At 40.9% G+C, this 17,256-nt stretch overlaps 1 protein-coding gene across 2 annotated transcripts in view; it reads left to right on the forward strand.

Annotated features, from left to right (window-relative positions):
• Positions 1-17,256, forward strand: part of MCC (MCC regulator of WNT signaling pathway) — a 202,635-nt gene that overhangs the window by 44,374 nt on the left and 141,005 nt on the right. The window contains exon 1 of one of the 2 annotated variants that reach the window (XM_035099856.2): positions 7,303-14,345. The exons of the other annotated variant lie outside the window; for it this stretch is intronic. Within the exon in view, the coding sequence (XP_034955747.1) occupies positions 14,148-14,345 (198 nt within the window). The 5' untranslated portion in view covers positions 7,303-14,147. Of the gene's footprint in view, positions 1-7,302; positions 14,346-17,256 lie in introns of those variants that run through there. 2 annotated transcript variants of the gene reach the window in all.

Genomic DNA, 17,256 nt, shown 5'->3' on the forward strand with positions numbered 1-17,256 from the left:
ATACTGCTTGATTGTAAAAACCTCAAAGTGGAATGACTCTTTTACATGTCTTTTTTTTTTTAAGTGTCCATCACTAGAAAGAATGATGGACACTGGTTGTTGATGTATAATCGTTCAGTGTACATGAACTCATTTTTGCTGCGTGTTTCATAATACCCAGTTTATCCCAGGGCATCTCCCAGAAACCAGCCTATAGTAAAGCGGCCTTTGCATGCTTCATGTGTTTTAGTGTTCTAATGTGTCATAAATGTTTTATTCAATATATTCTTATAGCTTTCCTGTTCTGTGAGCATTCACTACGAGGCTGCTCTCCCTTCTCCATCATGCTCAGAAGACAGGCAATCCTTTTCTCTCTCTTCAAATGAGTGAGAACTTCTGAAGTGTATCTTCTCAGAGACTGGTGCTTAATAACCTAGCATGCAGCTGTATGTGCAGGTATGCATGGGCACCATAGATTCGAGAGTTGTGTTTTCTTTGAGGGAGAATTGTGCAGCAGTCATATTGCCTTGGCAAGCAAGAATATGTCTTGACATGCGGGTATTCCAAGCTGCCATTTATTTCGTGTTTGGAAATCCGGCTACAGAAGAGGGAGAGGTGAGAGGGCATGGTTCCCCTCAATTGACTTGGCTAGGACAAGCAGCTGTTTGGTTCTTCCACTCTCAGAAGGTGCCTCTTTCAACGGCCATTTCACCTGGTCATTAAACTTTTAGCTAACCGTATTAAGAATTAGTGCCTGAATTTGCCAGCCATCCTATTCCCTCCCTGTCTCTTTTATTCTTTAGTCTGCCTATAAGATTCTGAGCCTGCAGGTAGAGACTGTTTTGCTTTCTAAAGGTTATGCAATGCCCAGAGAATGTTCAAGCACTAGAAAAATAAGTGTGTAGTTTTTATTCTGATGTGGAGATGATTTCTGAAAAACGTTACTCCAGCCTTGGGAGTATGTTTATAGCAATAATGTGATGTTTGGATGGTGATTACTTTGTGGTGCCATTTTTAGGAACCTTTTTTAAAAAAACACCACATTATCTTTTTCTCTGTAGTCTGAGTGCTTTCATTCTGTACCACAGTTGCCGTCAGGGTGTGCGTGTGTGTTAAAATAAAAAAGGCAAACTGAATTTAATTTTTCATTCTTTCAAAATGCAGCTGTTTAGAGACTGCCTTCCTACTGGTCTTGACATCTTGGGAGCACACCATGTTTTAAAAAGTGGAATTAAGTAGGAATTGAATACTGTATTGCACCATTGGCATTGAGCTTGAGATCAGTGTTAAATACCCCCCCCCAAAAGCATCTGGAAAAAACATTTCTGCATTGAAACTCTGTTTCTCACTGCTTTAAACAATAAATAACGATTTAAACAGCTGTGTGACAATGAACAATGAATCTTTAGCATAGATGCAATCTCCCCTCCCCTAACCCCTAGAAAACATCCTAGTGAGTTGAACCTCAAACTGCTAAACCTGTTGGTGGGTGGCAACTTGAAGATAAAATACATGCATACACAATGGCTTGTGAGTGTGCGTAATGGGGGTCCTTATTACTTTTCTTACTGCAAATTCCTTTGCTCTGATGAGGGTCTGAAATGCCTTCAGCCCCCCAATTTCAGCAGTGCCTTGCCTTTAGATAAGTTGCTTTCGGGGGGGGGGAAAGCTTGGAAGCCCCACTGCCCATGCAGAAATAATAATCACACTTGGCTTGGAGGTAAAAACAAAAGGCTGTGTAAGTTTCTTCATCAGTGCAAATTCCTGTTTGGGCATCTGGTGCCACTAGTGCATTATATAAGCACCTGGATTTTAAAATGTCTTTCACATGTCCTTATTAAGACTGCAGTACTGTACAAGCACCCTCCATATCTGGTATCTCCTTGGTAGTAGTAGTAGTTGTTTTTACTTTTTTATTGCTCTACATAGTTATGTAAGTAGGGACGTGGGTGGCGCTGTGGTCTAAACCACAGAGTCTAGGGCTTGCCGATTGGAAGGTCGGCGGTTCGAATCCCTGCGATGGGGTGAGCTCCCATTGCTCGGTCCCAGCTCCTGCCAACCTAGCAGTTCGAAAGCACGTCAAAGTGCAAGTAGATAAATAGGTACCACTCTGGCGGGAAGGTAAACAGCATTTCCGTGTACTGCTCTGGTTCGCCAGAAGCGGCTTAGTCATGCTGGCCACATGACCGGGAAGCTGTCTGTGGACAAACAGCGGCTCCCTCAGCCTATAGAGCGAGATGAGCGTCGCAACCTCAGAGTCGTCTGCGACTGGACCAGAAGCAGCTTAGTCATGCTGGCCACATGACCTGGAAGCTGTACGCTGGCTCCCTCGGCCAATAAAGCGAGATGAGCCCTGCAACCCCAGAGTCGTTCACGACTGGACCTAACGGTCAGGCGTCCCTTTACCTTTATAGTTATGTAATAGGGTGCATACTAACTGCAGCTGATATTTTTGGCAAATGCCACACTTCATCATTGATAGATTATAGAAATAGGCACTTTCCATGAAATCAAACATATATTTTTGGGGTGACCTCTAGGTTCTTTTGATTTGCAGCCGCTTAGGTCCTGCTGTGGGCTGCTGCAAATGGAACTATGGTTTGCCTTAGCTTGCTGTTGGAATGAGGGCTGATAGTTTGTCGCCTTTCTCACAAGCTGTTCTTGGTTTGCAGCAGCAGCAGCAGGACTGGAGGAGGAAAGCGGGCTGTGATCTCCTTTCTAGGAGGCCACACATTTGCACTAAGCCATGGTTTGGTGTTATGATCTGAGCTACTATGTTATATACTGTACAGTAGTTTAAAAGTGAAGCATTGTGTTCGCTTGCCTAGGATCTGCTTGGCTTTTTTTAAGCTTGTATTTGCTTTTCCTACAAATGCTTTGTGTATGTGTACAAAAGCTGTATTTGCTTTTCTCATCTAGCAGCCTGCTAAAATAACTTGAGCATGCTGCCATGCTCTTGGAGTAGCAAAAGCTTTCATCTGAGTTGGCTTCCTTGCTATTTACATATACCGTTGATTCTTTCATCCGGCTTCTTGTTTTTTTCTAACCTTGGCTTTATTTATGTTCATTAATCATTCTTAATCCAAACTCTGTTGTTTTTTCCAATCTAATTGTACATTAAAGCACATTGTGTCACCTCAGCAATATCAAAATTGTGTTTGTTCCATTGTATGCCATTTTATTTGACCTGCTTTGCAAGCCAGTAAACTGCAAGCAGAAATGGCATAACACTCAACCTTGCTTCTTTCTGTTGGAAGTCAGTCTGTAGGACATAAGATGTGAACTTCCTTGTTTGTGTAAGTATTTTATTGCAAAGACATATTCTGATGGACTGTAACAGAATAATGCTGTTCTTTCCCATTGCAAGCTCATAGTCTGTGCTCTGACTTTCTAGAATACAGCCATGAATAATGTTCTCATTTTATGTGAAAGACTATTGTTACACACACACCAATCTCTGAGCGGTGTGAGATTCCAGGGAGTTCATATATTCTTGGGCGTTTATCCTCCGTAACTGAATTTTTGTGACAGAGTTGAAGTGAAACTCTTGTAATTCACATGTGCCTGTGGTTTTATCTTCTGTGGATCATTACCCATGCACAAAGCTGGCAGGGATGATAGGATCTGATTTTCGTTGTCATTTGTTCCAGTAGGGAAATGCACCTGCCTTTCAAGGTAGCCCATGTTTCCAGTTGTGTGCTATAATGTCCAAGAAAGACCAAGGCACTGCTGGATTCAGGGCAGTGCAGGTGGTTCTCCTGCACAGGTCACCAAGCCAGAAGGGAAGGCCAGAGGAAGAAAGGAATGAAAATAAATATTTGGAGGGCGGCCTTTTCTTGGCCTCACTCAGGGTGCCATCAGTGGCGGAGCGCAGGCGGGGCGGGGCTGGCGCGCATCCCGAGGGTGGGGCACGCCACCCATGGGCGTGGCGCACGTCCTGGGGCGGGGCACGCCGCCTGCAGGGGCAGGGCAGCAGCCACAATGGCACCCTACTGGGATCGCGCTACCAGGGGCGGGGCGTTCCCCCCGCACTCCTCTTCCACTGCTAGTGGGTGCCATATTGCCATAGTCTTCCCCAACCAAGCGCTACATAAATGTGTATGTACCTACACCCCCAGCTCTCATTCATGTATGCCTTGGCATATGCTATCGTACGCTTGTGCCATACGCCCATAACTCTTTCCCATCACCACAGATACAACTGCACTAATAACAAACTAAAAAGGGGAACTAGAAACTGCAGAGGAATATGGAATACTGGTTTAATATAATGCCTCTTTCAGAGATTGCTCTCTTATATGCACTTGTAGTTCCACTTCATCAGATTTGAATTAGCAAGTAAATGCTTCAGCTAAACGAAAATTGATTATAGGAATATGGATTTAGCAAATAGGCTTGAGATACAAAACTGTCCCTGCCTCTTTGAGAAGTACTTACAGTCTTATGCTACATTGTCCAGCCAATAACATGGGCAGCTGTTTGTGGCTTTGGGAAGATAGTTTGATCTTTCCAGACTCTTATCCAAAGTTATTATTTGCATTGAAAGTTTCCTTGTTTGTTTGCTGCTAGGAATCGGATAAAATAGATTCATGCATTGTGTTTATGTGCTCCCCCCCCCTTTGTTTTATTCAGGTGTTTTTTTCTAGGAAAGATTCAAAGTGGACATGGTTTGCCCAGGACTCATCTGTGTGGTTTTAATATGTAGTATTTCTATCTCTTCAACTTAACTAGATCATGAAAGAAATACAGATGAGTATGAGAAAATATTAAACTACTCGTACTCCGAGGACTCACTACTTTAGCAGATGGTTGCCAATTCTACATCAGTGGTAGATTACTACATCAAAGTGTATTTCAAAAATGTTTGATAGTAGTATATTTGTGTGCTATGCTTGAAAGGTCAACCTGTCATTCTCTGCCTTTGTGGTTGATCAGAGCTCAGAATGGCAGGTTCAGAGCGCTGTAAAAGGCACATTTGTTCCGACAGCCTTTTTAAAATTTATATAACAGATGCTCTTAACTGAGGCTTTTAATTGAATCTCTGATATGGTATTGAGGTTTTTCCATTATAGAGAAGTAATGCAACTTTCATCAAAGAAAACAGTGGTGCTTGACCAGCATTTTCGGGTGGATTGATGTTGTAATTTGTGTTGTTAAAGAACATACATGGTACCAAGCTGAGCGTGACTATAATGTACACATGTGGATGGAGATAAGCAAGTAGTGATTTTTGTGCACGCTTTCAGTTGCGGTTGTAAACTTCAGGTTTTATGTGCATTATGTTTCAGGTTGCATGTGGGCTTTTCATGTTTCCTACCTAGTAGCAAATAAGCTCTTTAGAATGCACAAAGTAGAAGGGGTTTGAATAATCACAGCCTCACAAAACAACTGCTTTAGCTGAACATTCAATTATTTCCAAGATATTGACTAGGAATTGATCTGATTTAAGCAGGTGCTCCTAATACTGGGGGAAAGTGCAGATGCACTTTTAAAAATTCTATCTGGCTTAGAAATTGTGCTGTTTTGTGTTCTGCAATTCATCTAAGCACAGAAAAAGTACAGAATTTGGTACTGCGTATAACTTTTTTTAAAAAAAGTTTTTAAGCATGTGGGCTGTTTCTTTAATTTGATTATCCTTGATGGTTGTGGCTGATGGGAGGTTGTGACTGATACAGAGAGCATCACATTGACCACCCCTGACCTAGAGAATGTTCTAATTCAGGCTTCCTCAAACTCGGCCCTCCAGATGTTTTTGGCCTACAACTTCCATGATCCCTAGCTAGCAGGACCAGTGGTCAGGGATGATGGGAATTGTAATCTCAAAACATCTGGAGGGCCAAGTTTGAGGAAGCCTGTTCTAATTTCACCTGTTTATTTAGTAAACAAAGACAAACCTTTTGGAACTGCCAAGCTTTCCTAATGCTGTATTCGCAATGGACGTCCATTCATAGAATCATAGAATTCATTGTTACTGATGAACTTGTGAAACAGGAAAATTACCATGCAATTAAAAAAAAAGCACAATAATATTTTTCACAGCATTTGCAGTCCCACATCGCTGTCTAGAGAAGTGCATTTTTGGATAGCCTGCATAAAAGAAATAGAGATTCACAGGAAGATTTCCAGGGAACAGTCAGGACGCTTCTCCTTGCCAATGCCAATGCCAATCAGAAGCAGAACTAGTTTGGCAAAATAAGTACTGTATAAGAAAACTATACTTAATTTATGTACATCACAGAATTATTATCCCCCAGGCACACAAAACTTTATTTTCACCTCTCCTGATATACGGTATGTTTAAGGAAGACAGAGCATAATGTTTATGTGTGGTGTTTAACTGTAGTGGATCAGTTGTAAAGAAATATTACAGGCTCTCGGAAGAGGCTGGGTAGTTGATGCTATTATAAAGAGAAAGCAGGGAAGGAATTGGTGTACATACTTCAATAATTGGACACAGGGTGGGCTTCCAAGAAAAGTGAGTCACCTTCTCTTACTGAAAATGTGAACTGGGTGGAGCCGTTCAGATTCTGGTCCTACAGTCATTGTTCTCCTTTGTACTGTGTATTGGCAAAAGCAAGTTTTAAGAAAACTTTTTTTTTGAGGTCACTTTTTTTTGAGGTCATTTTACACATTTTATTGCGTTCAAATTTTCCATGCTGTGAGTAGAGTTCACTTACAGTATGTAGTCTGAGGAAGTGGGGGAGCCTAAAGACTGAACACTTGAGAGAGGTGCTTAGAATAGCCCTACAATATAGTCTAAAAATGAGGCTGTGAGGCAGGTTTGACTTTACAGTCCCCCATCCCTAACAAGAGCATTCCTCAGGTTGTAGCGAAGCTCAGGCTACTTAAATTGTCCACTTAAGCTTCCTCCCAGCCTAAACCTGGTGCTCAATTGCATGCAGTAGTGTTGCACTCTGTTGACTTCTGTAGAGGTATGTTGAATATTTCAAAAATCCAATTAAGTACTGTTTTCATATGAAATGAGAATGACTTGGCTACTGCTATATTTTCTTTTGTGTGTGCGTGCAAAAAGGTTTGGGTTGGTGCACAATCTACCATTGCTTGAAAGAATGCACGTTAGCTGTTTTTGAGAGGTGCTCACTTACCTTAAAGTAAGGCCCATAGAATCCAATGGGACTTCTGTTGACAGACATGCATAGGATTGCTCTAACTTAACTCTTGAGGCTAAAGAAACAGCACTGAGGTTATTATAATATAATATAATATAATATAATATAATATAATATAATATAATATAATATAATATAATTAATATAATATAATATAATATAAACCTCAGTGCTGTTTCTTTTCCGGACATGAGGATCTAAAGAACAAGATGGAAATTGTAAATTTCTTCATCAAGCCAACAATCTCAAAAGCTTTTTGCTATACTGATTGCTACTTTATTCATACTGATCTCTTTGATCATCATTTCAAGCTCTCTTAACCTAGCATCTTTTCTCTTTAGAATGTCTCTAGCGGATAACCCCATTGCAGCACATCAATATACTTTAGCAAACTAAACCAGTGGTATAGCTCAGAAAATTGAAAACTTTGCCTCTGTAACTTTTACACGTAGGATAATGGCTTTCGGTTGGGGAAAAATCCTCCCCGTAGTAGTTCATAGAGATCTCAGTTGTTTTTAGTTCTTAACTAAAAAGCTAGCTAGCGATCCAGCTGTTGTTAATAATTTTAGTGTTGAAGTAGGAAAATATCCTTTGAGAGGAGTGGTTCTTTTATTCATTTTTATGGAAAAACCCTTTCACTGTGATTGCTTCATTTTAAAGGACAAAAGCCCATTGCTATTTCCACAGCAGGGAGACAGATTATGATTATGGCCATAGTACAGCGTATTGGTAAGATACTCCTTTCATCCTTGTGGGAAGCAATCAAAATAAGCAATTCCAATTTCAGCAACGGCAATTGCCGTTCTGTGGATAGTTGGTTATGTAATCTGGTTGATATGCCCAAGTGAATTCCTTTAAGTTAAAACAAAAGGTTCTAATTTTCTATGCTAGGTATTCATATTTCTCTAAAATTGGTGTATACCATCAGGCAAGAGAAGATGAACTTCATGGCTTATTGGCATTGCAAACAAGATGCTGTGGTGTGTGTGTGTGTTTGTGCGCAAAAAGGGACGAGAGAGAAGGTGGAGGAGTGCATTTTTGTGCTAAAAAGAAGGGGTGGTGGTTATTTTGTTGTGGTTGCATCCTTAAGCCCAGTGTACTTCCTGGAGCAGACTTGAGGACCTATCAGCTCAAGCGGTAAAAGAGAGAAAACATAAGGGGAGGAGTTGAGACATCGTCCGTGAAATCATGTAAAGGAAGGTCCCTGTAGATGTTCTTCTGTCAGCATGAGAACCACTTACCACCATGGTAAGGCGTGCTTTAATGAACCAACCGTTTGGGCAGGGCTTGATTGCATGTGTCTAACGAGAAGCAACCACACATCTATCATTGTATCCAGAGATGTAGATGTGTGTGTCTTTTGCATTGTTAATATTACTTACCTTTAAATGCTTTCAATGGATTTTATTGATAATGTTAATATTTCTGGTAAACCATTTAGAAACTACAATCAGACTTGTTGAATGAATAAAATCTAAAGGGTACTGGATAGTACCCTGTTGGTACCACTCCACTGACTAAATGTACCTACCAATATGATGGATTTCATAAGTGTTAATAAAAGGGGAAAGGAGAAGGCTAAAATACATAAAAGGTGGCATACCAAGAATCTGAGAAACTTAATAGATGTCAATAATAATTGCACTACACAGAAATGATACATTTTAAGGAATGAAAAGGATAAAAAGAACAAGGGAAACATGATGTTGTTGTTGTTTAGTCGTGTCCGACTCTTTGTGACCCCATGGACAGGCACTCCTGTCTTCCACTGCCTCCCGCAGTTTGGTCAAACTCATGTTCGTAGCTTCGAGAACACTGTCCAACCATCTCGTCCTCTGTCGTCCCTTTCTCCTAGTGCCCTCAATCTTTCCCAACATCAGGGTCTTTTCCAGGACGTCTTCTTTTCTCATGAGGTGGCCAAAGTCTTGGAGCCTCAGTTTCAGGATCTGTCCTTCCAGTGAGCACTCAGGGCTGATTTCCTTCAGAATGGATAGGTTTGATCTTCTTGCAGTCCATGGGACTCTCAAGAGTTTCCTCCAGCACCATAATTCAAAAGCATCAATTCTTCGGCGATCAGCCCTCTTTATGGTCCATCTCTCACTTCCATACATCACTACTGGGAAAACCATAGTTTTAGGGAAACATAGTTTTTACATTCTTACAAGAGAAGACACAAAAAGCCTGCTCTGTTTCTCTGGGAAGTGTTTTGCCATTCTACCTCGTTTTGTGAGGCACTATTGTTAACAGGTGGTGGTCCAACAGATACCAGATAATTTGAGAATGAAATGGACAAACTAATTTTGGCAGATTAATAAACGGTTTGGTGGCATGAAATATTGGAAAAGGGAAACTAATACCAACTGTGAAGCAGATTAACTTAGACAGAGACATGACATTTTAAGTAGATTTAGTATTTCAAGTGTGCCAGAGTGGCAAGGAAACTGAAGTGCAGTTAGTGTAATGGGATTTCCCACCCTTATATTTTACTTTTCTGTTTTATTTTCCAAGGCACTGATGTCTGAAGCTTACTTTCTGTTGAGAGTTACAGTGGTACCTCTGTTTAAGTACACATTTGGTTCCGGAAGTCTGTACTTAACCTGAAGCGTACTTAACCTGAAGCGAACTTTCCCATTGAAAGTAATGGAAAGTGGATTAATCCGTTCCAGACGGGTCCGCGGAGTACTTAAACTGAAAGTACTCAAACCGAAGTGTACTTAAACCGAGGTATGACTGTACTGTACTCTGGACAGTTCATGACCTTTATGAGAGACCTGTAGTTTGCAGCTTTTCCTTTCAAAATACTTGCAAGTGGTAATCAGGAAAGGATTAGACCAGTCCTAATGTAAAAACTCAATGAAACACACATGTTGGCTCTTCATAACTGATGTGCCTGTTGTAAGGATTTACAACCCTTTTCTCCATGGGTAGTAGTGTCTTTAATTGGCAGAGATTTTCTCTTGCTGTGACCACTTCTCCATTCGTACCTTGTGGACATCCCACTTCAGGAAGAACAAGGATAATACATGGTCAGTGAACTGAATATATGGAGGTTTTCTTGAGTTTCATTAGAGTCAAAACTAATTCTTACTAACAAGAGAAAAACATTGTTTTGGTGAATACATGTGATTGCTATCTCTGCCCCCCCCATCAGAAACCTAATTTTCTGTTCCTAGAAGTGTAAGCCATTGACAATGGCACATATGGTGTTGATACATGTGTTGGAATATTGCTCAAATTACATACTTGAATGCTTAGACAGAACTCAATAAAATTTACAACAAGCAGAATACCTACTCTTGTACGTGACTATGAAGAGTGCAGTCTTAAATTACATTGGCAATACAGTATGAGCAATTTCAAATATGGAAACTTCCTAATTAACATTGATTTGTGTTTAACTCTATTTCTAATGAACTGTTAATGATAAGTATTAATTAAATTAAATCAAAACAGGTATCATCTTATGCATCTTGGACTTTGATATTTGTTAAACGTTCATAATGCATATAGTACATAATGATGAAAATTGAATTCCTTAATTGACTTGTCTTTATATTTATGTAGCATACTTTAAGGAAAAGCTATTTTCTACTTCAGCAGATGGCTCTCTTAGGACCTGGCTCTTCATGATGATTAATGGTTGCCTTTCAGATACTAAGCTGCTTTCTTCAGTCAAACATCTATTTCCCTTTGTCTACACCACTCCCACATTTTTACTTTCTGCGTTCAAATAAGATTTCGGTGCTATCTGGTTAGGCACAGTGACACAATATTGGTTGAAGGTCACCACTTCAGTCATTAGGCTTGGGAAAAGGTTTGGAACCTGACGAATGAATAGAAAAACACAACTGAATGTAAGCCCAAATACTATGATTATACAGTGGAACCTCGGTTTATGAACACCTCGGTTTATGAATTTTCGGTTTATGAACACCGTGGACCCATCTGGAACGGATTAATTCATTTTCCATTACTTTCAATGGGAAAGTTCGCTTCGGTTTATGAACGCTTCAGTTTATGAACAGACTTCCGGAACCAATTACACCCATGCTTCAGTTTATGAACGCTTCAGTTTAAGTACTCTGCGGACCCGTCTGGAACGGATTAATCCACTTTCCATTACTTTCAATGGGAAAGTTCGCTTCAGTTTATGAACGCTTCAGTTTAAGTACTCTGGAACGGATTAATCCACTTTCCATTACTTTCAATGGAAAAGTTCGCTTCAGTTTATGAACGCTTCAGTTTATGAACAGACTTCCGGAACCAATTGTGTTCATAAACCGAGGTACCACTGTATGGTCAGATAGAGGGATAAGATGTCTTCTAGCCGTTGATGCAGACTTACATTAAGGCTGAGCTTAAAACTAGCAATTGAGATTTGTCAGGATTAGGAGGAAGACCTGGGGAGTCTTTAGGACACTAGCAGGAAAATAGTTGTGGTTTCCTCCAGAGGGAAGCTGTTTTTTCCTCTAGCAAGTCCATAACAAACCAGATGAAAAGGAAGCTCTGTGTTTCATAATCTACTGGAGACATCCTATAAGCATGGTGCAGCTAGTTAATTTTAGACCTTGGACTTAATGGACTTAATTTTAGACCTTGGACTTAATGGTCCTGAAGTGCAAAATTAACAATTCTCTTGCCTGCCCTTTCCCTGCCATTCCATGCTTTGCAGCTGGATCAGGAACAGGAATAAATGTGCAGTTTTCCCAGTGAAGAGATGTAGAAAGTGGATCCCTCCAAGGATCAGTATTGGGACCTGTGCTTCTTAACTTGTGTGTTAATGATCTAGAGGTGAGCAGTGAGGTGGTGAAGTTTTGCTGACACAAAATAGTTCAGGGTGGTTTAGAAAAAAGGGATTTCGAAGAGCTCCAAAAGGTTTTATCCAAATTGGGTCATTGGGCAGTAAAGTGGTGAATGTGATTTAATGTATTTAAGCATAAATACAAGGCGCAAAAAAAATACAAATTTTACATGTACAGTATCCTAATAAGGTCTGGTCAGATAGGGACTGATCAAGAACGAGACTTTGGGATTGTACTGGATAGGTCTACGAAGTGCAGAAGTTGTGAAAGAGGTGAATTTCATGGTTTCTTTCTGTAGATACGTTGAACTGCTGCTACAGTACATGCAACTTATGCAGATAGCTTAGGTTTGTCAGCATTTCCATAGAAATAGGGTATGCCTACATACAAGTATCTCTGTTTAGGGTGGTGGTGGTCAGTATCTGTTTTTCGTCAAAGTTCAGTACATTACTGAAACAGTAATGTACTGTAAAAACAAATTCTAGCAGATGTTAATACTATATCTTTTTTTCATTTAATCAAATTAGAGTTATGGCGATTTAATTTTCCATCCAGCGTGTGCCTTTTTCATAGGAGACATGTGATAGTCTACAGGAAATTAAAGTGTGCAATTCTTTTGCGTAAGATAAGTCCATGTACTGATACTCTCACCCTATCATTTGACTCTAGCAAAAGGAGGGACGCACCCATGTTTATGACTTTTTATAAAGCATTATGATGCTACTTGCTGCTGGGTGTGTGTGACAGCCTCTTTTTAAGAAGTAATATATGATGCTGACCTTGTTGCTTTTTGTGTACTGTATTTTGCAACTTGCTGCAATTGTCTAGTAGCTAGGCAGCACACATAGGACAGGGTATAATATACCAAATAAAATACCTTACTTTGCTTTCCCTATATTTTGTGTTTTTCTCTCCCTGTGAATTTCCAAGATAAATAGTGCAATCAGGTTGGAAGAGGGAGAGTTGGATGCTACAATTTTATGCATTTGGTGTTGTATTTTGATGATTGTGTTATTTTGGTTTCCATACACTTAAAGGCTCATGACCAAGTAAGAACTTGCTTTGATTTTGAGAAGTATGTTTTTCATTTGCACTGAAATCAAAGCACACAAGGGGTGGCTTCAAGACCACCATGTATTTTTAAAACCATTTGCTCTTGCCTTTTTTTGGTGCACAGAAAAGTACTTAGCTCACGTGATAGACATTTGGGGAAACTTCTAACAGCAATCTATCAAAATAATGTATAATGTTTAGGTTTTCAGAGCTGCTTTCTGTCGGAATTGGGATTTTGAACGGAAGGCAGATTTCACACTGTTTCTTGCTTTCGAGTGCTTGCTCGCAGTCATTAAAAAATAGTAATTGTGTTTCAAGTCTTTGGCTTCATGTGAAGAAAACAGCACTGAAGCACTTGGAAATTCCAGTAAGATCTGCCCTAAATACTTGTTAAATTTTAATTTGGAAGCTTCCTTCTGAATCACAAAAGGGGAAGTTCATTTAATAGGGAAATAAAGAACTTGCAGCAAGGTCACCTAGCCTAGGTGGCTTCTCCTCTCGCTTTATTTGGTTTGCTTTGCACTTTGGAACACAGCAACTTGCAATTAGCACACAGAAGAATCCTGGAAAGAACGCCTGCAATTCCAAAGTGAGCTTTCTATAGCATATGCGCTGCTTTCCTTCCTTCCTCCCCCCCTTCCTCCCATTCTCTCAGTCCCTCCTCCCTTTCGTACCGCCTCTTCCATGCACCCTGTAGCCAGCAGCAAGACAGCTGTGTTTGATCATAAACCACTTACAACTCCAGGCTCCCTTGGAAAGGGGAAACTTTGGGAGTGAGCAGCTCGCTACGTCTCTGTCCTGTTCTGTCCTCCACCTCCCGATCGGATCTAACCAGCGCTCTTCCAGTGGGTTTGGATGCTGCGAGTGCCTATAGGGCTCCCAAAATATTTTCAGATGCTCTGAACTCATTTGGGAGATGCTTCTCCCCCCCACCCGCCACGATCTAACTGCGAGGGGAGAATGAAGACATAAGACGGAAGCCCAGCTCTCCCGGGCAGTTTTTAGTAGCCAGGAGAGAGATCGTTACGGCTTGTCGGCACTTCTGTCTGGCCGTGCACTCTGCAGTGTTTTAATGAGGAATTTGCAGCAACGGATTGTTTGTGAAACGGCAACCAGCTCCCCCCCTTTTTTTGCCTCTTTAGGAGAACCCTGTGCATTGTTATTTTTTTTTAAGGCTATCTAAATGTTGAGTGAAAATGGCTGTCTAGAGCAAAATGTGCAAGACAGGAAAAGCTCAGAGACGGAGGGGGTGTTGAATCTTCTGGAGCAGAGCTTGGAAACCTTAAAATCCATAGAAAGCAGCCAAGCCCTGGAAAGTCTAATCATGAATTCTGGAGTTGCCATGAAATATGGAAATGACTCCTCCGCAGAACTGAACGAGGTAAGCTGCTTTAAATGTCCTTGTTTTTTTTTCTTCCCTTCACGCTTCTTGGGTTTTGTTTTCCGAATAGAGTGTATCCCTTTTGGGGGGGGCGCGGGCGGCGGGCTATCCACTCTGGAAGGCAATGCAATTAAACATTAATGGGTGAATGTGCCCTTGTTCAAACTTGCAGCGCTGCCCAGGAAATGATGTGAGATTTGAATTGTAAGGATTACGTGGTAAAGGGCAAACGATTGCAACTGTACGGAGGTCCGCCTCTCCCCCCCCCCCCAACTTGGCATCCTGCTGCAAGGAATCCTTTCCCCACCTCCGGAGTGCAGCGTTTTCAACACAGCATTCCTTTCTGCAGTAGGTAAAACAAGCAGAGAGGAATCCCCGTTGAAATCAAGCAGATGGCAGCTAATTTAGAATGGGAAATAAAATAAAATATTAAGGCAGCAGCTTCAGCAAGAAATCATGTGACACAGTTGATTTGTATTAAGGCACACTTGGTTGAAATGCATACAATTTTACCTGGTGGTGGAAGAAATAAGTACTGGGAAGTGTTTCTTGTTTTTTTTCTTGCTGGGCCAGTATTGCATTGTTTATCTTAAGTTGTTCCAAATCTGTATTCTCTTTTCCGTCAGATTCTGAGTGCATGCCAATATTTTATGACTAAGACTAAAATCTTGTGCACACTTATTCAGGAGTAAGTACCATTGAAGTATCCGAGACTTATTTCCAAGTCAACCTTCACAGTATGCTGAACGTCATTGTAACTCTCCAGATCGTATGACTGCTAAAATGCCAAGGGGCATATCACTGTCTCTCAGAAATGCTTTAAAATCTGTCACAGAGTACAGATTTTAAATGTCATATCAAAAATCATTTGCTTTTGTGCAGTTAGAAAAGGCATCAGACATAAACCTGAAATTCAAGGGCACCAAGAAAACAAATTGGCATCCTGGTGAGGCTGGACAAAGGGATAAGAAATGGGTCTGGGGGGTGGAGGAGAGGATGGCTAAGAGTCAGTGATGCTTCCGTATTTTATTTGTAAGTCTTTATTTTGTAAGAGAAATGAAAAATTGCCTTGAATGATAACTGAGAGTTCAGTGTAAAGACACTGGACACCTTTTTTTCCTAGGTGATGGGAGTCTACTTCAGAATTCTTTGCCAAAACTCTTAATTCTGCCCAGCACTGCTATTATATGGAATACAGAATTCTGGTTGGTTGAGTGCTTAGTTCTGTCTTGGTGTGATCTGAAGCCACATCCTGTTTAGACTGAATGGCTTGACACCTATTGCAAGTTAAAAAAACAGAATAAGAACTGCATCTTGGCATCAGTATAGTAGCAGTTGTGGATAACACTCAAGCCTGACCTTCGTCATGAGTAAATGACTCAATGAATGAACTCCTAAAAACTTGCCATAATGCGGATGGGTCCAAGTTAGGTCTCTTGCACTGTAATCCTAAACACATTTGTATATTGTTTCAAACTAATTTTGAAGGATCCATCATTTTTACATTACTTGAGTGCTGTGGTTTCTTTCTGTTAATCCATTACATATTACTTTGGTCCACCCGTGTACAGAAGTGGACCAACAGCATGGTTACTTTTCATTCTGTTATTCTCATTGCCATTCTTAGGATGATGGTTGTGCGGTCTGGTCTTCATAAATTGTGTCAGCCATGGTGACACTGACAGTGGCTTGTGCTGTTGCAGATGGAAACAGAATGTTATGCTTGGCAAGCAAGACAGCGATCTTTGCCTAGCTTAACAGGTAAAGGTAAAGGGACCCCTGACCATTAGGTCCAGTCGTGACCGACTCTGGGGTTGCGCGCTCATCTCGCATTATTGGCCGAGGGAGCCGGCGTATAGCTTCCAGGTCATGTCGCCAGCATGACAAAGCCGCTTCTGGCAAACCAGAGCAGCACATGGAAACGCCGTTTACCTTCCCGCTGTAGCAGTTCCTATTTATCTACTTGCACTTTGAGGTGCTTTCGAACTGCTAGGTTGGCAGGAGCTGGGACCAAGCAACGGGAGCTCACCCCGCCACAGGGATTCGAACCGCCGACCTTCTGATCAGCAAGCCCTAGGCTTAGTGGTTTAACCACAGCGCCACCTGGGTCCCTTAGCTTAACAGGTAGTATCCCTTAAAATACAAAATGTGTGCATGGTTACACCGATTCATTGGCTCCTGCACATTCCAGTGCCTTGGAGTGCCCTGTAGGTTTTTTTTGGCACAGGCTGTGACCCTGCTACTGCCCCTGGCACAGATACTGCCAGCTAAGCCAGCTTTAGAAATGAATGCTGAAAACACCTGTACCAGAGTTGGGACTTAAAGCCTAGGTTGAGCTCTCCAGCAATACATTTCTGGGGCAGTAGACCAGGTGGTTGTTTGGATTTTGGCTGATTTTGAATGTGTGTGTGAGGTTTTTTACAGCAACAATATTGTATCTACTGTATATTCTATGTTCATTGGTACTTCCTTTGCAAGTGCTTTGCTTTTTGAGTTTCATTATTGACAGGAAGACAATGCCTTTGAATCCACTGGAGAAAATGCTTAGCATTTTCGTGTTCTTATCTTGCTGTACATTAAATAATACTTATTCTAACAAAAAACCTGCAGTAGCATAAGTCTAATACTTTCATTAGGATTAACATGTATGTGTTTAAAATCATGAGCAAGCTTTCTGATTTTTATTTAGCCACCTCAATATATTTTTTCATAGCGTTGAGTGCAGGGGTGATTCTTTCTCCCAGGAATTCAATACTGGAGACGAATGTCTAGGATTATATATGGAAGTCATGATCTGTGCTGCTTCCCACATTTTTTAGTAATTGAATATGTAGCAAATAATTCATGAACACAATGCTGGCTCCCTTGGCTCTAAACTTCACTGATTTACGAATGCCGTACTAATGTTAAG

Source organism: Zootoca vivipara, chromosome 11 (assembly GCF_963506605.1).
Source record: "Zootoca vivipara chromosome 11, rZooViv1.1, whole genome shotgun sequence".
In the NCBI taxonomy this organism is placed as follows: domain Eukaryota; kingdom Metazoa; phylum Chordata; class Lepidosauria; order Squamata; family Lacertidae; genus Zootoca; species Zootoca vivipara.